This window comes from Agelaius phoeniceus, chromosome 12, assembly GCF_051311805.1.
Source record: "Agelaius phoeniceus isolate bAgePho1 chromosome 12, bAgePho1.hap1, whole genome shotgun sequence".
Classification (NCBI taxonomy): domain Eukaryota; kingdom Metazoa; phylum Chordata; class Aves; order Passeriformes; family Icteridae; genus Agelaius; species Agelaius phoeniceus.
The window spans coordinates 13,350,742-13,373,185 of record NC_135276.1 but is presented as its reverse complement, the minus strand read 5'-3'; the positions used below and the strand labels follow the sequence as shown (position 1 = coordinate 13,373,185).

Sequence of the window (22,444 nt, the reverse complement as noted above, 5' to 3'; positions counted from 1 at the left end):
ACTTGCTCAAGGCCATGCAGAATAGACTAATCCCCTGACTCCCTAGCTCTGCTTTAATCATTTGTTTTCTTAGCACAGTGTGATTTCAGATGCAGCCTTATGAGGTTTGACTGAAATGCAGCAGATAAAGACTCAGAGGCAGTAAATCCTTGGATAGCTCAGTAATTAAAGCCACCTGGGTTTTAATGCACATGTAAAATATATTTATATTGTATAGAAGTTACATATTAAATATAAATATAAATATAAATATATATATATATATTTACAAAGCTGCAGAGCATTGGTTTTGCTTTCCAAAGCTGTCATGAAGATGACCCACTTTTTTTTCCCCCCAGCAGGATTCTGTCTAGGATCTGAGAGCCCTGAAGATGCCTCTTTTGTGGCCAAGGGCTCTAATGAATGAATGAATGAATGAGAGCTGATGATCTTCCTGTGTGCCAAGGGAAGGCCCTGCAGTTGCAGGTCTGGCTGCTCTTCACAGAGGTGTGGGCACAGTCCCAGGGTGTCTTGGCCTTAAGTTACACAAGATTGGCTGTGTACCTCTGGTTCTTCCTCAGGGTTTTGCTGAAGTGCAGCTGCATGATGAGCTGCAGCAGCCCCTTTGCTGTGGATGTGCCTCTCACTCCTGTCATTTTCCATTTCCTCTGCTCCCTCTTGCCTTGCACACTTCCCTTGGGGAAGTGATGTGCTTTGGGAGGAGTGGGTGCTGCAGGTTGCTGCGTGTGCTGCTGCTTCTGCAGGGTGATGGATCCTGCTGGATCTGTCCTCACTTAAGGTGCCTTCTGGCTTCCTGTCAGGGTATCTAAGAAACCAATTACTCACACTCCTGACAATCAGCAAATAAATCAAGCTGTGGAGATGAATGAGGTGGGAGGGAGAGCCTTCACTGCAGCACTCCAAAATGCCCTGTCCCTGCTGCTGGGTGTTTCTAGGAATGCTGGAGGGACTGTACATGTCCTGCATGTCTCATCTCCTGCCTGCCTGACAGGCAGCACAAAGTCACTTGTGCCCAGGGGCTGCTGATAGAGGATGAGGCTCCCTCACAGAGGTGGAAAGGCTGGGAGTGCATCCAGCCTGGGAATGAGCTGGCTGCTCTGCAGGAGTGGCACCAGGGTCAGGGATGTCCCCAAGCTGCCATGGTGCCCCTTCCTGCAGGGGGGGATGGACACACTCTCCTTACCCCTCCCTGTGCATCCAAGGGCCCTGGGCTGTGTCCTGCCCAAAATAAGATGGTCAGCTCCTGCTGCCAGGAGGTTTGCTGTGTTCTGTGAGCAGCTGTGGGACTTGAGAAACCAAAGTTCATGTGTTGAGTTTGTATCTCTGTGACTGCCAGCCTGAGGGAACCAAGAACACACAGGGGTAATGAACTGGTGTGAAGAGAATATTCAGACCATATAATTTTGCTGGCTGTTCTGCCACGTGTGTGTCCTGGCATGCTGGGTCATGGTACTGAGGGCCAAGGCAGTGGCTTTAATATTGGCTGCTCATGTTCCTGCTGTTTTAAATCAGCACTGGTGTTTGTGTGTCTGACCTCCTCAGTTGATGCTGTTCAAGGGTTTTCCATAGTACTTCTCATTGCCTGGTTCTATTGAGTAGCCATCATCTTTGGACTCCAGCTGAAGTAGTTTCATTCTGTCAGTGGAGTTTAGGTGATGGGCCCTTAATGACCCCATTGGCATTGCTTCTTCTTGAGCCTTGCCTTGCTTGAAATCAGTGCCCACCTCTCCTTCCTGCAGCTCCTGTGTCCCTGTTGGCCAGGCTGGTCCTGAGAGCAGGGCTCAGAGGCCAATGGAAAACAAGCCAGGAAGTCTCTCAGGATGAGGGAGTTGAACCTCTCTTGAGCAAAAGCTCTTTCTTCCTAGAAGTACATTTCATCTAAAGTTTGTGCTTCTGGAATTGATGGAGAAACTGAAAGCTTTATCTGAATGCCCTGAAGAGGCCTTAGCTGTGGGAAGGTGTGGTACAGCAGTTACAGCAGATCTCTCATGTGTACTGGATGCACTAATGCTGAGTGGCCAGGACTGCATGCCAGAGGAGGGAGGGTTTGCTGGAGGCAATGGGTTAATAATACCTGATGGCCCTGTGCTGAAAACTGTGCTGCCATATTGCATTATGATGGCTTAAAATGTGTTTCTGTTTTGTATGAAACTGTTAGGGAAGCTGCATCTCTCTCCTTCATGCATTAAATAGATTTCTTTATAGATTTCAGGGGCTTAGATTCCTGCCTTGCTATGGCTCTTCATTTTTTGCTAATACTGACTGGTGCTCAACAAAAACTAGCAGTTCCTTCTGTATTGCACAGCAGAATAAATTAGCTATGAAGTCAACTTCTGTGTTAAATGTTGTTTTTATCTTTTCTTGCATTATCTTGACACATACCCTGCAATATACATGAAAGAAAGTCTTCAAAAAGGGAAGAAGGAAGAGAAATATCTAGGAAAACCTATGTATTCATATTTCAATACAAAACAGTCTTTATGTCTGTTGTAGCAGGGTGTTGTGCTCCACAGGTTTGATGGGTCTGTGCTGTCAAAACATTTAATTTTTGTGTTTTCTTTTGTGCTTGTTACAGACCCAAGGCACTTCAAGACCAGTCTCATCCATGTGTGGTGCTGCCAGGCTGAGGGGGTTGTTTCATGCTCACAGCCCACAGGAATGTAGCAGCAGGGTACAGGCATAAGCAGCATTTCTGTCCCAAGAGGGACACCAGCACCTCAGGCCACCTGAGCAGTGCTTCCCAAAGCAGGTGAGTGCCCAGGCTGGGCTCCTGGTGCCCCACTGTGGGTGTAAAAATGTACAGAAATGGCTGGCAGTGTGTTCCTTGTTCCAGAGTGGCAGTGGGAGGTTTTGGTGAGGATGTGAGGTGGCCCTTTCAGGTGCTGTTTATCCCACTCTCTTTGAGGGCACCCTCAATGGCAGATGTGTCCCCATTTAGGTTGGTGCCATTTCTGTTGTGTCCCTGTGCCAGCCAGGCAGGCCCTGAATGAACACTGGGATTTTCTCACAGGAGATCATCTGTTCAGATTGATGCAGTGCCTCACATCCAGTGCCAGCTTCCTGCTGCTTTCTTGGATGCTGCTGCCCATATCCTTTTGCTTGCAGGGAGAATATTCCACTTGTGTTCCTGCCTCTGGCTGGGAATGAGATACACTGCTCCATTGTTTACCTCCCTAGAAGCTGAGAGCTGTGACTCTCTTTATGAGACAGTCTGTATTTGCATTCCCTGGGTTGGCTGGGCAACAGCTAATCAAATAATTACATTTAAAATAAGATTTAACAAAAAAAAAGGATGTCTAAAAATAAAGGCAAGGTGTAGTCATGCTTGTCACCAACAGAACTAGTCAGCAGAGTGTGTTCTGGGGAATGTTTCCTAAGCAATTAAGGGCCATTTAATCTTTCTTAATGTACTTAACTTTATTTGTTGCATTTTAAAAATATTTTTAGATGTTCTCCTATCTTTGCAGTATGTCTGCAGATTCAGTATCACCTCTTATTCCATTTCCTTCCATTCCCCCTGCTCCCTGTGCTTTCAGTACAGTATTCTCACACAGCCTTGACAGGCACCTATTCATACTTCAAGAGTTTCTGCTTGTAAGCTCCAGTTCTGTCCAGGTTTAAAACATGAGTAAAAATAGCAGTGTTGGGGTTTTTAAAATAATAAACTGAGAGTCCTAAACAGATAATTATGCTTCCCTTATAAATAAGCATAACCCAGAAGCAGAAGAAATTCTGTACTTTCCCCTGTCCTCAAACCAAAGCTGGGACTGAGTGGGACCTTTGGGTTGTTCTGTATCATCCTTTCCTGCAGCTTGGCTCAAGCACAGACTTTCTGTAAATATACATTCAGCTCTGTTTAAAAGCATTGGGGTTTCAGAGAGGATTTTTTTTGGTTTATTTTGCATTCCATTGTGGTCATTTGGAAGCTAGTTTTGAACTTTCCTGGTCGTGTGGTCAGAAACTTTCTAATTGTCAGCCCAGGCATCCAGGCCTGGACAAGGACCTGTTATACTGGGTGTGGAGCCACTGCCCAGCCCTTGACAGACCCAGTGCTTCTTTCTGCCAGTGTATAATAAATGCTGCATTTACAGCTTCTAATTTGCTCTGGCTTTGGAACAGAGCTGCAGCATGATGAGGTTTCTGCAGTGAGGTGAGAGGACACTCAAGGTCAGCTGTGAACAAAAAGATCTCACCAGGTAAGCACTGTGGGTTCAAAAGTGGCACAGAGTTTCAGGAACACCTGTAATGAAGTGGCTGCAGCATGAAGACCTTCTTATGTGCTTATTGTGGACACAAGACAAGTTTGGTTAAAAGTCTGAGTTTGCTGTGGCTATTAAAAACTTTGTTGGCAAATGTGGAGGAGAGGAATTAAATGTAACCAAGGAATAACAGAAAATAGAGTTTTAAATACCTGTTTCATAACAGTCTGATTTTGGGGCTGAGATAATGGACCAGGTTGCATATTGAGAATTAGTTTGTCTTGTGTGTTACACCTTTCATTAGCAATATATTTAGCATAGTGCTTAGCACCATGCTAGGCCAGGATTTTTGTTTGGTTGGTGTCCTGCAGACCTTGCAGCTGCCTTTTGTTCCTTGATACCCTGATGTCCTTACTAAGCGATATAAAACATTCTGTGTTGGTTTGCTGGAGCTGGTGGAAATGTGGCAGTTGACCTCAGGAGAAGTGTTTTAAATACGATTCATAGTTTTGAATACCCAGCAAAATACAGCTGGATTTTGCTGGGTATTCAAAACTATGAATTGGCATTTAGAACGTATTTAAGAACCTGTTACAAAGAAGGTAACAATTATACCTAGGTAGGTCTGAAAAGGTAGTGAGGGCATTACCCAAAGTGTAGCAGGGCTGGGTGTTCAAACTGAGAATCCTCTACTCATTTAGATAAGTTCACAAACCTCTTTAATGAGAAGAAAGGCACCTTGTTACTTTTGATGTGGAAAGATGTCATCCCCTCATCATCTCTTTCTGTTCACTGTGGTGGGATCGGATACACTGGGGAATTTCAGGTTCTGAACTCCCACATCACAGTACCAAGGTGTTCAGAGGCTTCTGAGCAGACACTGCTCCATGTGATGCTGTGGCAGCACTGGAGAGTCCTTCAGTTCTTTAAATCCACGGAATTCCAGAAGTGTGTTGCAGTGTGATGTAATAGCCTGTTTCAGCTATCCCAGTTCCTTCCCCTCCCCTTTGCCCCCTTGCTAAGTGCTGTCTGTCAATCTTAGCATTCCAGCAAGGGCATCGTCTCACTGGCAACGTTCAAAAGCTGCCTCTCAGCCCTGGGGACATTGGCCTATCCCGGTGTCACTTGTCCCCTGAGACTTCCCCCCTCCCACCTGGTTGGTGGCACACCCACCCCTTCCCTCCCCCTCTCCCTGGGCTTCAAAGCCACGGGACCACGCGGTTCTTGGTTCTCTTGGAGCTGTTGCAGCATTCAGAGGCCTGTGTGCTACCAATAAAGCTCTGGATCAAAACCCTCCAGCAGGACCCACCTCCTTTTCCTTCACTTTGCCTAAAGCCTTTCCACCAGAGGGAAACCTGAGTTCCTGCTTGCCTGGACTTGTCCCAAGCACCAGCTGCAACATCCAGCTTAGCCAAAGGTGTCTCTGAGGTGAAACACCACAGCTGCCACCCTTGGTCAAGCAGCAAGGGCCAGACGAGCCCAGGCACGTTCCATCCAGCAATATTGGGATCCTAACTCCAATAGAAGTGGAATTTGGTTGGAATGTGAGACCTGAAAGACCATCAAGTTCCAGCCCCTTTGTCATGGGCAGGCTGTCATTCCCTGGATCAGGTTGCTCAGGGTCTCATCCAACATAGCCTTGAACACTTCCAGGGATGGGACATCCCTGAATCCAGAATCTTAAAATTGCAGTAGTATTGTTGTGGAATAAAGCAGTTCCTAGCACAGCTGCATCCTGAGCTCTGTGTGAATCACCCTGCTCAGCATCTGTGGGTCCCAGGTCACATCTGTGGGTCTGTCCCTCCTGCCCTGCAGCCTCTGTCCTCTGTCCTCTGCAGGCAGCTCTGGCTCCCTGGGCTGACGCTGCAGTGTCTTGGCCACCATCCTCTGTGTGGTCTCACTGAGGCAGAAGGATTTATCAGTTAGTAGCTGATAGTGTTCAATGTGTGTATCTGGGAGGCAAATTCCATTTCAGCTGGGTGGGGAGCAGTCAGGGATATCAATATTCCGTGTCCTAATGGCAGCCCAGTGCTCAGGATCACGTTAAGGTCCCTATTGAGCTCAGCACACTGACACATCTTATTGCTGGGATTTGGGAGGGTTCAAATCATTTGCAAATAGGAATGGGACTTCTCAGGCTTTTGGTTATTTTGGACAAAAACTGCTGTGGCTTGAGGAGCTTCAGTAGAGCTTGGCACAAGCCCTGGTGGTCAGCTGTAGTGTAACACTGAAAGCTGTATGGAGCTCTAGGCTTTTGTTGCAGTGTTTACAGAGGATATTCTGACACACCTGGATACCAAATGCAGGGCACTTGAAGCACTTTGAAGTTTTTCTGCTTGGTTTGGCTTCAGAGACATCAAAGGTTTACTTACAAAAGGGGAAAAGAGGGTTTGGCAGTGGTGGGCACTTTGAATTGGTGAGATGCTCCTGTGGGAGCAGCAGAAGGTGAAGCATCAGCTTGCAGACACTTCCAGAGGGGCAGAGCAAGCAGGTGCTGTTTTCTAGGAATTCCATTTACAGACAGGGGAGCCAGCTGAAAGCTGGTGTGTTAATGGGAGCATGTGGAAAATGTCCTTTTATTTTGTGGTTATATTTAATTATCTCATCCTTTAAAGCACACAGGAAAGCTGTAGCATTTTTCTACTATAGTTAATGTCTTTTTCTGATTAGTTGTCCATTCAGCTGTGATTCTTGGTACCACAGGGGATGAATCAGTGGCTGAGCACAACTTTAGGAGCTCATCTGATCTACTGATCTGCAGTAGTATGAAATGTTTATCAGACTCAGGAAGGAGTGTTGAGGGTGTTTGGGAAGGAGGAATATGCATCCTGAGTTGAATGTTGATGGTGATTCCATCTTTTTGTGTAACTATTCTCAGATTTTTTTTTCCTCCTCCTATTTTTTTTCTTCTAATCTTTCCTTCATTTAATGCATATTTCTTCCTGTCCACATTTAATAGTTGTAAGGAGCAGTGGTTAAATCGACCATTATGTAAAATTTGAGAACTGGGATTGTTGCTCTCCTGCCAGTCTTCCTAACAAGCCCCACACACTAATTTCACAAGTGGCTTCTGGGAGGCTTTCCTAAATGTCAGGGAAAGTGTGGAAGAAAATGGGCACACAGGTTTAGGGAGTGGTAGATGGGAAATCTGGAATAATCTTCTGAAAGGTCAAGAAAATGCAGATGAGCTACTTCAATTTGCTGCAACAAGGAGAATTACTACACCAAAGTATTAAATAGTCAAAGGGCTACAAGAATGATGGTTTTAGCAGCATTCTGAGCAGGAATTTCAGTGGGATAGGCAGGTTTGTGTTTCAATAATTTTGCTTGGCCAGGAGAGTCTGTAAAACAGCTGAGGAGGCAGATGGCAATGCTGTTCCAGTGCTGACCCACAGGCAGCTGTTCATCACTGCAGCTCCTGGCACAGGGAGCAGGAAGGAGCTGCAGTTTTCTGTACTTGTTCTTGTAACTGTCTGCAATATGCAAATATCCAAGAAATTACTGTGCTTTTAACTTGTAGTTCCTTAGCACTTCATGGAAGGGAACCCACTCATGAGCTGCTCACATAATAACCAACTGCAGCAATGGGAAAATAGGTCAGGCATTGCAAGAGAGGCAGTCTAGGAATCTACCACTGGAAAATCAAGTCTGTCAAAGTATAATGCAGTGGTAGCATCAGAATGCAGACAAAAATTACCTGTGTGGCAATGGAGAAAGCTGCAGAAAATCATCTCTAATGTCCTGTCTGACAGGATGGGGTGGTGCCTTCCTGAGGCAATCACAAGAAACTTGTGCACTGTCCTTTTTCTATCTCATTTGCATGAAATCCACTGATTTCATCCCTTCTGCTTGTGGAAAAAATAAATTCTTCAAGGAGGGGTTCCCTACTGGCTTTTATGGGACCGTTTGGGAAGACTAAACCAGTTAAATGGATTCTTTTCTCTTGACATTGTTCTGTTAAATCAACAGTTGTACAGGGGGTGTGATGTGTGGTTTTTATCTTTGGCTGGACAGCACAGAGATGGAAAGCTGCTCTCCCTGAGCTCAGGGGCCTGTTGTGGTGCCCAGCTGAGCTCCTGCAGCCTGCCCTGTTCTGCAGTCTGGGGCCAGGCTCCAGGGCAGGGCCTTGTCCCTACAGCAGGGACATGGTGTGAGATGCACAGGGAATGCTCTGCTGGAAAACTGCTCAGGGGGCTGTGCAGGGGCTCTTGGGGCACTGGAGGGGGAGTTAAAGGACTCCTTCTCTTCTGCAAGTTCTCTATAACAGGTGTAGCACAGTGAGCTGCACGTGACCCACCCACCAGACTGTGATCTGGAGTCAGATCTGTGTTGGTGACATCAGACTCCACATCACAAAACCAGAGAAAGTGACAGCACAGAATCATTTGAGCCTTGAAATTTTATTATCTTGTTTGCATCAACCAGTTATTCCTTTCAGCACCAATAAAAGACAAAAACCCCTCCATATTGTTTAAAATACCTTGTTTTTATCAGGTCTGTGATTGTGGTTTTCTTGCAGGTAAAGAAACCAATGAAAATATTTAAATTTTTCCTTTTTTTTAATACATTTATAACAAAATGTCAGAAGGTGTGTGCTTACCATATAAAAACATTAGGTTCCAGAAGGATACAATACCGAAAAATCATTGAAATAAAAAAAGGTTATTCTTATTACAGGACTTCTAAACCTCAGCAATAATACAAGTCTTTAAAAGCATCAAGATTATATTTAAAAGAAAATGGCATGGAAAAGTGAGACCTTCAGTAACAATTTGACCCTCATAATGGATAAAACTGGGAGGTTTTCAAAGTGCTTGAATTGTATTTCTGTCCTCATCCTGTAGTGCCAGGAGGAGGCCCAACTGTTTCATTTCTGAGCTGATGATATGTGCTGACACTGCTGTGCTGCTGTGTGAGCCAGGGTAGCTCCCACACCAAACTGGGGACAGTCAGATTGGCTTCACCTGACCACCAAACAAAGGCCATTTGAAAAAATCCTTATTGGAATGGTATGTTCCTTAAATCTTACTGTCTCACCCAACAAGTAGGCCTGAGGGTCTAGCCAGACTAACAGAGGGTGTTTGTGGGATAAAACTGCCATGATACTGGCACAGGGCAGGTGAGCTCCCTCTGCAGCCAGCAGGACACACCTTGGGGCTCAGGCTTCTCCTGGAGCCAGGCTCTGGTAGGTTCTGTTTGGGGGCTTTAGGCAGCTTCTGCCAAGTGTCCAGGCTGGGATGGAGCAAAACTGGGCACCACTGGAATGAGTCAAATGCCTTTTCCCCAGCATGAGGCTGGGGGTACCTCCCTGGGCTCAGTGGCTCCATCTCTAGGCTGTATTTTTGAAGTGATCTAAAGTTACCAACTTTGTCAGGACCTGACACCTTTGAAACTCCTGGAAATGCTTGGTTTTCTACTGTCCTCTTTGGGCCTTTTGTTCACTTGTTCTAGAAGTGCTGTTGTAAAATGCAAATTGAACATGAGAAACAGAAGATGTTATCTAGCTTTTATAAAAAGATTTCACTTCATCTGCAGTATCCCTGGTGAGGGGCAGGTATTAACCAAGCATAGTCTTATCAGCCACTTCTTGAAGATGCCTGAAATCCCAGTACAAAGTGGGATAAGCACAGTAGAGTAAGCTTAACTTGATTTCTTATAATAGTCTACTTATAAATTGGGTCATGCTATCCATAAGCAAAGTAGGATTGACATCTGAAAAAGCTTTCCAGGGTTTGTTCTCCTGGGTGTGGTCTCTTTTCCCCCAGCCCTGCCCCCCCCAATTTTTTTTAATGCAAATATTTTATTCTATAGTGTCTGCCTAAGGCCTGTGATGATTGATATTGTGCCAGTACAGGCATTGCCTGGGTGGATTCTCTGTGGGGTGTTGGATGGAACTGTGGTGGCTGGAGTGGTGTAGACAAAACTCATTTTTCTCCTGGAGGTCACTGTCGTGGAAGGGGAAGCCTGTTCATTCCAGCTCACTGCTACAGACACTCTCTGACCCCTGCAAGCACTGCCAAGGCAGCAGAAGGCACAGGATCCATGCAAAAACCAAGGAGCATCTGCACAGTGGTGCCACAAGGCTGAACCTCCCAGCATCACTCCCTTGCAAAGCCACATCCCCAAGACAGTAAATTAGAACTACTCACACTGGTTAAATGTCTGTGTATTGTGTAAGAGAGCATTTTACAACCAGCCAGTTCTTGAGCACTGAGGAACTAGGAACATCAAAATCTAAAACAGTTTACTTCAAGTTTGAAAAAACATTTCTCAGCATATCTCAAAAAGCTGATGAAAGTGGCTGATTTTTCAGTCAGCACAAAGCCACAGAACAAATTTTAAAGTAATTTAGACCATGATAGTTTTACTGTAAATAATGTAACATTGTTTGGCAGTAGTTTTATGTTTGTATCCCACACAGTGTCAAATTCAGCTCCTGCAACTGATACTTGGTGAAATTGATATCAAATTTTAATTTACATTGCTAGGAAAACTATTAAAAATACTGTACCTTGTAGTCAGTCTTACTACTACAGAGAAATATCTGCTGGACAGCACACAAATTGCTACTGGTACTGTTTGGGTTTTTTAAAAAAGATTAATAAAATACAAGCAAGGTAGAAAACAGGATTAAAAAGCATTGGTTTGGGTACAAGTTTTTCTGAATTGACTGGAGCAATAAGAAACCCGAAAAACACATTGCACATATGTGCACCCTCTGTATAAAGACAGACATACAAAGTGGGAAACTGGTGGTGCACTGGGGTAGTACACTAGAGTCTCTGATTCTGTAAACTTGAATTCCTAATTTTATAAAAAGGGGAGCTGAGTCTGGTTCCATTTTTGAGTCCCCATGGGTTACACTTCAGACTACCCCATGGTTTGGCACAGTACACTTTTGAGAGGCAGTCTCTGCTGAAGGAACCCCAGGACTGGAAAATGAGGCATAAAATGAGTCAAGACCAGGTGCAGAGGGAGAGTGTGAGCAGTGGCCTTGTGCCTCCTTGGATTAGCCAATACTGTTAGTCCTGTACTCTCATGACTACTACGAGTTTCTCTATTTGCAAAATCAGATCTAAGTACAAGTTCTGTTGTTAACTGTAGCTAACTAAGCAAGTACCAGAAGCTGTGCAGACTGAGATTTCTAATTTAGATCTATTCTGATTTAGCTCAAGCTGATTCACAGCAAGTGTAAACTAAACCAAAACAAGAGCGTCCTCAGGAGTTTGTGGGCAGCAAAACTAAAACAGGTTACTTAATGGAGTACATCTAATATTGGGTTAACTCTTCTTAACACAGGGGATTTGTAATGCAAGAGGAAATAAAACGAAACTAGAACAGGAAATAGGCAGAAGAAACTAAGTGAGGGTTAAAACAGAAGGGGTTTCATTGTTCTCCCAACAACACAAACCCTCTGAAATTAAATCCCTAAAAAATGCCAAGTCTCATTATGGACCTGATTCTCAGGTTTTCATTATTTTTGTTAAGGTTACAGAGGCTGGGTAGGTCAGGTCATGGGGACAAGATGGCAGAGGGGAGCCCCACATTTGAAGAGTTTCAATGGAAAGAATTATGATTCAGGTGGCAAGACCCCCATTCAAGTCTGTGGGTGCATAAAAAATGGAGAATTGTGTCTCACAGACATCAAAACAGCCTCTGTTCCTGGGAAGCAGTTACCTAAGGCCAAGAGTCACAATTCTATTCTCTACTCTCCTTCTGGCCATGTTCCACTTCCCCTTTAAGTGTACTGATTCCTTTAGAAAATGGTCAGGTTATTCTGCCTTATCAATCATACACTGTTCTACACCTTTTTCCCCCAAAATTTCACTTATTTTTATTTTTGACTCTATATCTAGCATGCATTTTACAATTCATTTCCCACTTACCCTTTCTAGCTAAGGCAGAATGTTGGCTCTGGTGTTACCAATGGTACTACAGGAATCTATTCACTCTACTGTAACATACATATCCCATACCATAATTCAGAACTGTCCCACACATGGGAAAGAAAAGACATTACAGGGAAACTATTTCTTAAGGGAATAGGTTGCATTTAGAAAGCTGAAGGCCTGATTCTGGAGTCATCATTCAGACAAAAGAGTTCATCATTTCAGTGGGAACACAGCTGGAATAAGGGTGGGACTGTGTTCTTGAAGTCTCAATTCCAAATCTTTTAATTATCCTTCAATCAGACAGGAAGATACCGGTCTGCAAATTGAAGAGAGTTGTTTGGTTTAAGGTCTACCTGTACTGACAGAAGGGTTTCCAGTCCCAGGAGGCTTTGGCTGGGCCTGCTTTGTGCCCTCCCTCGCCTGCTGCCAGGTTCCTCTGCCCGGTTCCTCCCGTGCATGCAGTGCGGGCGCATGCGGCTGCTGCGAGCACGAACTACAACTGTCACAGGCTAAAGAAAGAGAAAAAGCTGCAGCTTTGTAGTTAGACAAAGAAATGATGCAAAAAACCATTGAGCAGCACTAACTCACAGACTAAGTACAAACTAAATTGTGCTATATATTAGTATAAAAACATGTTTTAGTAAGAATGGCACTGGTTCAGAAGGAATTAGGACTTCCATCTCGGTTCCGTTCAGTCCACAGTGAAAGCTTTGTAGTACAGGCCTGCCCTGTTGCCTGAGCCACTTGTGACAGTGGCTTTTGGCCACAGCCCCTTCCATTTCTTCCCTTTTTAGATCCACATTGTTGGTACTTTCTGGGAGTAGCCCAGGTCAGGTCTGGTCATCTTTCCTAACGTGGCACCAGAATAGTTCGTTCTTATCCTCTGATATTTTTGAAATATCATTCATGTTTCCCTCTTGTAATCTCTCTGAGCTGGTCGGTTTTAGGGGTCATCCTCTCCTGTAGACACCATGAGACGCATTGCTACTGGAAGGTGGTCAGTCAGGCCTGCCAGCTGGGTGATAAAGCTGAACTCTTCCACTTCCTGCAGAAGGAGAACAAAAGATAAGGAGCTGAAAAATCGGTCTGTCATTCCACACATCACAGCTCAGCCTCTTTGAACTACCTTAGTGTACTACAGAGGCGTGGGAGCAGCCTGGCTTGGCTGTGCTGGTGGGGAGCTGCCACCCAGGGCATGGCAGTGTGCTGCAGAGGGTGAGTGAGCCACTCATGCAGCTGAGCTGCTCTGCATGAAATCTGTTGGGCCTTTTCCTTCCATTTACAGTAACATCTCTGTTGTTCCAGACAGACTCATCTGCAGTGCTGCAGTAGGTGATCCACGTGCAGGGTATGGTAAATACAGATGTGGATGAGCTCCTTGTTTACATCATGGAGCTCTGTAAGGCAAGGCCCTACACTAGGAAGCAGACTGCACCCTACAAGTTCTCCCTCTGGGTACTCCCTTGTGTCATCTTCTGCCTACATATTGCAGAATTGTAACTTAGGCAGGTTTATGTAGGCATAAAAGAACATCCAGACACTTGAAAACATTAAAAAATGTTCAGATTGCAGGCACAGGAAAAGCATCAGGCAAAACAGGCAAAAGCTTAACAGGAGTGAAATCAAGGTTGGTTGGTTGTTTTAGAAGACCAGTACATCTATCAGTGCTGCTGCTGGAATCTTCAAACTCAACTTTGTTATGCAGTAGCTTTACAAACATGGTACCTGCATGCAGAAGTGGAAAACAGCAAAGCAGCAGGTCCTCCCAGGAGTATGGATGTTAATCCAAGCAGAGCAGGCTGCAGTGCCATTCAGAGAAGTGTGTTGTGCAAGTTACAGCCTTTTTGGCAACTCTGAAACTCACCACTTTCCACTCCAGGTAGAGACCTTCTTCTGTATAGAGCATATAGTCAATCCTCCTCCCATTTCCCTTCAGTGATGCCTTCCTCCCCTTCTGACTGGAACCATGGTTCTTGCTGGTGGGATAGACTAAGTATCCTTTCCTTCCTTCTTCACTTTCCAGCACCCTGTTTCATTAAAAAAAACCAAACAAAGCAAGTTTTAGTGTTTAAATGTTTGCTCATCCTGGCCATTTTCGCCTTACCCAGGGCTCTCTCCAAGTCCCTGGTAAGGACAATCCCAGTCCCAAAGGACTGTTAAAGCTGTAAAGCACATCTTTTTCCAAATGTGATTTCCAGTGTGAGGCTGCTCTAACTGCTGACAGTGCTCTTAAAGCCTCATGGCAGGCTTGGTATCACTGGTGCTGCCCTAGAGCTCCCTTGAAGCCAGGAGAGCAAACACTGAGAGGGGAGCCTGCTATCAGTGCTATAGGGCTGCTCAGAGCCCCTCTGTTGATTTCCAGTGTTGCTGAAACTGGCAGAGGAGGAAGTTGTTTCCTGAATTGCTTTTACAAACCTGTGCACTTTGATACAAACCTCTCCATTCTGATCAGACCAACTCCTGAAATTACAACATCCAGCCTTACAGACAGGGGATGGGTGAGGACTGGTTTGCAGGAACCATCTGGGCACATGGTGGGTAGTTTTGAGCAGGTTTCAGCATCAGATTACTGTGTCTTGGACCCCAAGCCCTTCCTTCACTAGAAATGACAGCCTAATTTGCTTGGTTCCTGTCTGTGACACTGCAGACTCCCCCACATGGAGGAGTTACTCAGCAGGTGTGCTAGCACTGCCCTCCCACCTTGCAAGGAGATTGCCCAGCCCAAGGCCACATACAGAAGCACTCAAAACTGAGAATTGGTTTTCTAGGTACCAATTTTGTGTTCCAGGAAATAAGATGCTGCTCTCCCATTAAAATACTTATTTTGGGTTTTAAACATTACCTGTAGGCTTTAAACAGAAGACTATTAAGGCCCTGAGCAACTCAATCTAACTTTGAAGTGAGCCCAGCTTCGAACGTGACCTTGGACCATGTACCTCACAAGGGTCCCTGTTCTTACATTAATCCTGTGCTGCTCTGTGCTGCTTTCCTGTTGTGTTGGATTTTGAGGGCAACTTGTTTTACCCTCCTGTGTTCTATTTCAGAGCTCTGCCAAAGGAGCACTGAGAGGAACAGCCCCAGCCATGTGAGCAAAGCTGGAATGGGACATGGGACCCACCCCTGCTGGGGATTGTGCCCGGGTGACATCAAGTCCAGCACAGGTGGGTGGCACAGCCCACACAGACAGGGGCTGCTCAGGCTGTGGTTTTGCTAAATCTGCCTTAAAAAACAAACTTTCAAAAGCACCTCCTCAAAAATCTCCTTCTTTACTCACCTGCCCCAACCTGAGCTCAGGGCTCTGTGCTTTCCCTTTCAGGGGCTGATGAAGCCATTGAGCTGCATCATCAACTGCTGCAGGAGAAACACTGAGCCATGAACTTGGCTCCTTGCAGGCACAAAGCCTCTAATGTCACCTTGGAGAAAAATAAGGTCTTTTGATCACCTGGTGTTTAAGACTTGACTTGGAAGGGTTTTATGGGGCTGGGTTCAGGAATTTTTTTAATGCAGACATGTGGGAGTACAGAATGGAGGAAAAACAAGGGATGAGCACTTGTGGTATGTTTTAATGTGTGAGATTCATATGGTTGCTTTGTTAGATTTTGGGTTTTGGAAGAACCTGATTGGTGGCAGGGGGGACCCAGCACTGGCTACAGCTGATTAGGTCTCAGTGGTGTAATAATCTCTAAGTTTGGGTCAATTAATACATTTAAAGTGGCACTTTTTGTGCTGCAGCAGATCACAATGACAAAACTGATCATGTAGTCATCTGATCAGAACTTTTCTTTACTCCCCTTTGGACTTAGGGAGGTATTGAAGGTTCTTAGAGCTTACTGTAATCAGTTTATGAAAGTAAACTTTCTTTTATGTGTCGCTTTGTTTTAATAATAACTCACATTAAATTAGCTTATTATCTGCACCCCATTTTGATTCTCCAAAGAGCTCTTGCAAATTATTCACTTCCTTAGATTGTTTTTCTAGGTTCAAGGAAGCAAGTTCTTTGATGGTACTGACCTCTTTCAAAAATTGTATTTATATTTGGCAAAGCTAATTAAGTAACAAACTAGAGGAAACTGCTGATTAGCTCTGCAGCACTACTGCAAAAAAAAATTCTATGCATTAGTTTAAGACATTAATTTGTTTCAGCTTCAGTTATGTCTTTTGAAAAGTCTGTGAGTGCTGGGTATTCACTTAACTGCACAAGTGCTGATTGAAGGGAAATATTAATGTCAAATACATGAGGGAGGCAAATTGTAAATGTGCATGCATGTGCTGCTGCTGAGAACTTGCACCTCTCTGTGCACAGGGGTGTGCTGTTTGTCTCTCCAGGACAGCTGGCTCAGCCATGCTGCCAGTTAAACCCTGACAATTTGAGGGAACATTTCTAATCATGACTGAGCACACCTAAACCTCAATTTTATCAGAATAACTGTCTTGGTCCATAGGATACAAAGAAAGGGAGAATGAAATAATTGTAACTTTGTTTTTCCCTGACAGGGTTTCAGTCCCAGGTACCCCAGAGCTGCAGTGAGAGAGCTCCATCCCTGTGTTGGTTGGTTATGTGGTGCTGACCCAGCTGCAGCCAAGGAGCACCAAGAGCAGTGACTGCAAGGGAGCCATAAAACAAAAATCCCTCATCCCAGACCTTGGGGGACCAGCTCTCATTCTGGCCAGAGGCACCTGAGCCAGGGAAGACTTTTCTCACTGGTATTGAAGCCTTTAGCACAGAACTGTGAGCCCCTGACCAGCACAGGAGACTGGAAAAAACTGCATTTAATTTTTTCTTAGCTGTGCTGCAATGTGCTCTCCTAGACCTGGCTCTGGTCAGGGTTCAGAGATAAAACTGGCTTTATTCCAGGACTTAACTTAAAGATGACAGTCATCACTGTGAGATGGGATTATTTGTGTGCATTTCTTGAAGCCTTTCTGAGCAAAAGCTTGTGTGACTTCCAGGACTGTGGCAGGGCCCAGGTTGTTACATCTAGCTAATTAATTATTTGATAATCAGAAATGACTTGCTTATTACTTGTACCAAGACTGTTGTTCTAGTCTGATGTTTTACATACACTGTGCTTAACACAAAAGACATAGTTAGGAATGAGTTGTTCTGCTGCTTTTATGGCCTATTTATTTTAGTAATGTGAAATACATAATTTTATTTATAAACCAGAGAAGAGTGCTGATGAAGAAATAATTCTCTGGATAGCTGACATTGCCAATTTAAATGTCTGTAAAGCTTTATTAAGGTTTATTATGGAAAAATTTGAGAATGGATCAATTCTAGGCAGTACCCTGCTTTGCTGTGTATGTGAACAATATTTGTTAGCTAGATAGTGCCCACAGCCACTGTGCTATTTAACATTTAAATGTCTTCAAAGCCCAGATTCCATTATCTGCTTTACACTTCCTGGAATTTCCTTGCAAATTCCCTGTTTGCCAGTCCATTGCAGAGAGAGCAGGACAGGCTCCCTCAGCCTCTCATGGAAACCTTGGCTCTGCAGTACATGAGCACTCTACAAATGCACACATGCAGAGCTGCAGAAAGAGCCAGGGGGGTTTACAGTCTCCTAGAGGTTCTTTCATCAGTGCAAAAGAACTGTAACACATTGCAGAAATTGAAAGCCAACTTAGCAGGAAGAAGCCTTATGTACATTCTGCTCCCAGCACTCAAGGCTATTTTTCAGTTGTCACAGCCAGAGGTCCTGTGCATGCCCAGAGGCAGCAGAAGTAATATTCTTAATTTGTTATTGATTATTTGATGGCTCCCTATTTAATCAGTCATGTATTTGTCAGTGGAACAGAATTGCTGAACACCAGTAACTCTTCAGGGAATAAAACATAATACCCTAAAAGGAATTTTGTGACACATTGTCTGAAAAGGCCACTTTAAAACACAAGGTCTTTTTGGGCTTTAGTTTGGTTTGGTTTTCTTAGGGGATGAAGGGGGTTAGGTTTTGTTTTGTTTTTTTTAAATGCTCCAAACCTGCTCTTGGAGGCATAAGATAAAATGCTATATCCATATATAGATTTACATTAGCAAACTTGATTGTAGAGCCAAATTACCTGATTTTTGCTTTCCAGAAATCCCTTTCACATGTACTAAAGTTATGTTTTTAATGTGTGAATAGAAATGTCTGGAAAATTTGTAATGTCTCAAATGTGCAAAGCAGGATTCGCTATAAAAAAATTTTATTTTGGATGTAAACTAAAGCCAAACTTGATGCCTAGAATTCAATTTCTTTGTTCAAAACTGAAAGAAAACTTCAGGGTGTGGCCTCACTTAATGCATTCAATGAAGTGTTCATCTATGCCATGAAGTGTACTGTGCTTGCTGAGTAATTACATCAACCTCCTATCATGTGCCATTTCCATCATGTGTGTCAACAGAAACATCTGGATTGACTTCTTTATTTAAATAACTTTACCTCTGTAGCACATTTTGGTAATGCATAGTTAGAACATCTTTTATAGTTAGTCGTGATGCTGAGGTATTTATTTAGCACAGTAAACTTGCCTTCATGGAAGAGAAGGTGACAAAGGGATTGCCACATTAATTAAGTGCTGCTCTAAAATGTACAAAGCTTATTAATTTCTCTCCACTGGCATATTATTTAACAAACAAGTATTCAAGAAATTTACCTTAAGACTTCTGTTAATTAAGATTTTTTTGTATTTCTCGTAACTCCCCTAGCTCAAACCACAGACACCTGTTTGGGAATATCAAACACTGCTTAGAGATGATGCTGCACTAGTATCACTGCAAGATTCTGAGCCATATTTTTAGTTCTGTCTGCTGTGCAGTTGGATTCCTGTCTGTATTTTTGGGCTGGTGTTTTAGGTGTATTGAACTCTGCAGTGAATGGGTAACTCAGTAGCTGTTGAACTGGGGGTGGTGTTTTAAGCTTTGTGGGGTTTTGATTTGAGGAAAACTACATTTCCTTTTTGCTGCCCCTTGCAGTGACCTCAGAACTGGCTGCCTGCAGAGACTTTCAGACAAGCTGGTCATGGCTCTTTTGGGAGTGCTTGGAGTCCCTTGTGCCGTGGGCCTGCCCAGGTAGGACCAGCTCTGGAGACAGACACACACTGCCTGCAGCTCTCTCATCTTTCCACCCACTGAAGCCAACCCTGTTTGACTTAGAGAATCAGCCCCTTTTATCCTCTTCCCCAAACACCCCTGGGTGAAACTTTGATTATTTGTTTTGTTTTCAGTCCATAAAATACCTCTCAGTCTGAACATCTGAAACGTTAAACAGCAAGCAATGAACTTGCTTTTTTCAGAACTGTCTAAAACATGTGGAAAGGTTAGGAATTGCATACTTCTGTAGGTTATCTGGGGTGCACACTTCTTCATCATATAATCCTTCAGGATCCAGCAGGGTACCTGTGAACAGAAGGGAGATGTGAGTGTCCCAGCACAGCTCCTGGGATGTGCCTCTTGGGCAGCTTGCAGAGGCACAGGTGTGTGGGACAGAGGGGACTGCTCTGAGAGCAGTGTTCACCTCTCTCTCCAGACCTCCCTGCTGCCTGACACCTTGCAAATGTCCCCACACTTCCACTTTCTCAGCCCCCAAGACTCCAATTTGTTTTTCTCCTACCACAGAGTAAAACCTCATTATTAAAAAGTTCTACTTAACTTTAGTACCTTCACAGTTATTAAAGCTCCTCTGGGGGAAGTATTAATTCCTGTTCTAAAACTTCAGCGAGTTCAACTGAGTCTCACCAGGTATTAATATCTCAGAATTCCAGGAAATCTTTTGTAATACAAACCTTACAAATTTCTGGAGCTGGTTTGCTTTGTTACATCCTCACTATTTATTGAGCACCAAATGGAACACTCTGAGCAGAAGCTGCAGGCTTTCACTGCATGCACAAAGTACAGAAACAATAAATTGGCTACCTTCCTCTACAAGTAATCTAGAGATTATTTTAAAGGTAGAATATTTGGGGAAGACATTCAGCTAGCTTGATGCATCCAGTACTTGATCCACTTCTAGAATGTGGAATGAAGTTCAAGATCTCTGTTTGGTGCTTAATTATAATTCCATGAGATATTGTTAAAGTCTATAAAATTTATGGTATAGAAATACCATAATAAATATAAATATTATATAAATATTGTATATAAAATAAATATACAAATATATATATATATATATATATACACAAATATATATTAAAAAATATATATATAATATTATTATAAGTATTTGTCCTCCACCAAACCCTTGCTGCTGGTCAGCTGAAGCAGCAGCTGCTTGGGGCAGGCTGTGGGTGGCAGAAGGGAGCATTCCCACACTGAGAGCTGGGGAACTCTTACCGATTGCCCAAGGCTTATCCTCCCCAGGACCAACTCGACACGGGTCTTTGTAGTGTGTAAACAGAGAGTGCTGTTGCTCCAGCTTGTCCTCTGCAGGGAAAGAACAAGCCCAGGAAAAAGCACATCAGCTCCTGCTTGTGAACCTGTGCACAGCTCTGTGTTCTGACACAGGAGCAACACCAAGCCCTCGTTTTTCCTCAGTAGAAGAATCCTAAATACAAAGGTTTGATTTGAGTCAATTCAGCCACAGCTTTACTGCACAGCAGGATCTTGCCTCTGTCAGAAATTCCAACAAATGCTTGCTATTAACTGTGCTTTCCTGTGCTTTCTTACCAAGTCTTTTCAGTGGAAGATATTTTTGGTAGTTTTTAGCTCTAAGCTGAAGAGAGTTTTTCAGTGTATCTCCCCCCTCTGCCACTGCCATTGTTTGCTTACACAGTACAAAACTCTTGTTGAGATAGAACACCCAGAGGAGAGCTGGGCTGGCTTCCCAATGGCAAAGGAAATGCCTGTTTGTGGGCATATTCACACATCTCAATAAGTTTGAAGATAAAACCTTATGCTTTCTTTGCTCCAGAAGAATTCACTGACTGAATGTTTTCCAAGCTGTAACAGATCAGAGAAAGGACAGGCAATTGATAATTTGCTTGGGATGTTATCTGCAGCATTAAAGCCATTCTAAACATAATCACCATGACTATCAAACTTTAAATTAAATTCTTCCTAGCTGCTACTGTGCTCCTTGCATTGAAAGCACACCAAGCTCCAAGGTTAACTTGGTAAGAAATCCCACAAAACTGCACACATCAGCATTTCAGAGCCTGAGCAAACCAGCAGCTTCCAGTTCTGTGAGTGCTGCTTATCAACACAATCACCATAACTGGGAAAGAAACTGGAACCTGAAAGTGCCAACAGCTACAATTCCACTGTTAAATGGCAAAGAAACTGCAAACAGCCCCTGAAAGCTTCCTCACAGCACTTACAGCTTTTACAAGGCTGAAACACTTGAAGGCTCTCTCTTGGGAGAATATTCACCTGAGTTTGGAGCTGCTGCTGTTGTGAAAATGGGAAATAAAGTCCAAAACAAAACTCTGAACTGTGAGCTGTGTCTCTTAGACAGAGCCCAGCTCACACACCAAGGATCACATGAATCTCCTCATGTAAAATGCTGCTCTTGCCAAGGAAGGAGCTGCTGATCTCTCTGCTGAACAAAAAGCTGGAGTGCAGCAGTGCTGTGCTCACAGCTGTTGGCTCGTTTGCCATTTTGTTATTCAGAGTCTTTAGCTCAGCTGACTGACAGTTCATCTGGCTCATTACATCTTCCCAGCTAGCTCTCAGTCTTGACAACATCCTCAGAACTGCAAGGAGATTGAAAAACTAATTTTTCAGTGAATCCTGGACTTGTAGCAGATGATTGGAAGATTGACCTTCCCTAAGTTCTGCCACGTGGACCACACAAAGAATTGTTCTTTCTGTCTGAGCAGCCAGTTGGTTTGTTTAATGTTTATGGAAAAGTAGAAGATGAAATCTTTGCCATTTTTCATTTCTCCAGGTTTTCCCTTGTTGTATCATATGTCTACAGAATCTCCCTCAAAACCAAGGTAGATTAGAAAATATTAATTTACAACAGTGGGACTGACCATGGCAAGTCACAGCTGATGACACAAGACTTTGCCCATCTGATTGGAAGGCTTTTTTTCTTATTCTAAAAGGTTTAAAAACATAATAGACTTTTACACAAGTTGGTTGAAAGCAACATAAGGAACTTTCTGATAATAGTAAGGAACTTTCTGATAACATTCCCACTAAGTGTGAATTCCCTGTACAAATGTTGCCATAATGTTCTGTAAAACTGAGTTGCAGAAAATTTGTCATAAGCATAAGGTCACTCATGGACCTAAAGATCTTTGAAAACTGTACTGTCAATATAACTAAGAATAGAAGCTTGGTATTCACTGAAACATTAATTAGCTGTTGTATCAGTCTGTGGAGTGGGGAAGGATACAGAAAATCACAAAGAGAATTACAGGAAGCTAATT

The 22,444-nt window shown here is 43.7% G+C and overlaps 1 protein-coding gene and 1 long non-coding RNA gene across 2 annotated transcripts in view; one reads left to right on the top strand and one right to left on the bottom strand.

The window, feature by feature from the left end:
- Positions 1-8,580: 8,580 nt before the first annotated feature.
- SMPD3 (sphingomyelin phosphodiesterase 3) overlaps positions 8,581-22,444 on the bottom strand; it is a 104,323-nt gene continuing 90,459 nt past the window's right edge. Inside the window, exons 5-8 of the mRNA XM_054640675.2 lie at positions 20,406-20,495; positions 19,406-19,469; positions 13,956-14,118; positions 8,581-13,136 (exon numbers count right to left, since the gene is read on the bottom strand). Of these exons, the coding sequence (XP_054496650.2) occupies positions 13,035-13,136; positions 13,956-14,118; positions 19,406-19,469; positions 20,406-20,495 (419 nt within the window). The 3' untranslated portion in view covers positions 8,581-13,034. The remainder of the gene's footprint in view (positions 13,137-13,955; positions 14,119-19,405; positions 19,470-20,405; positions 20,496-22,444) is intronic.
- On the top strand, positions 15,052-17,119 carry LOC143695070 (uncharacterized). The gene is made up of 2 exons (XR_013183965.1): positions 15,052-15,252; positions 16,586-17,119. It is a non-coding gene; the product is annotated as an uncharacterized LOC143695070 (long non-coding RNA).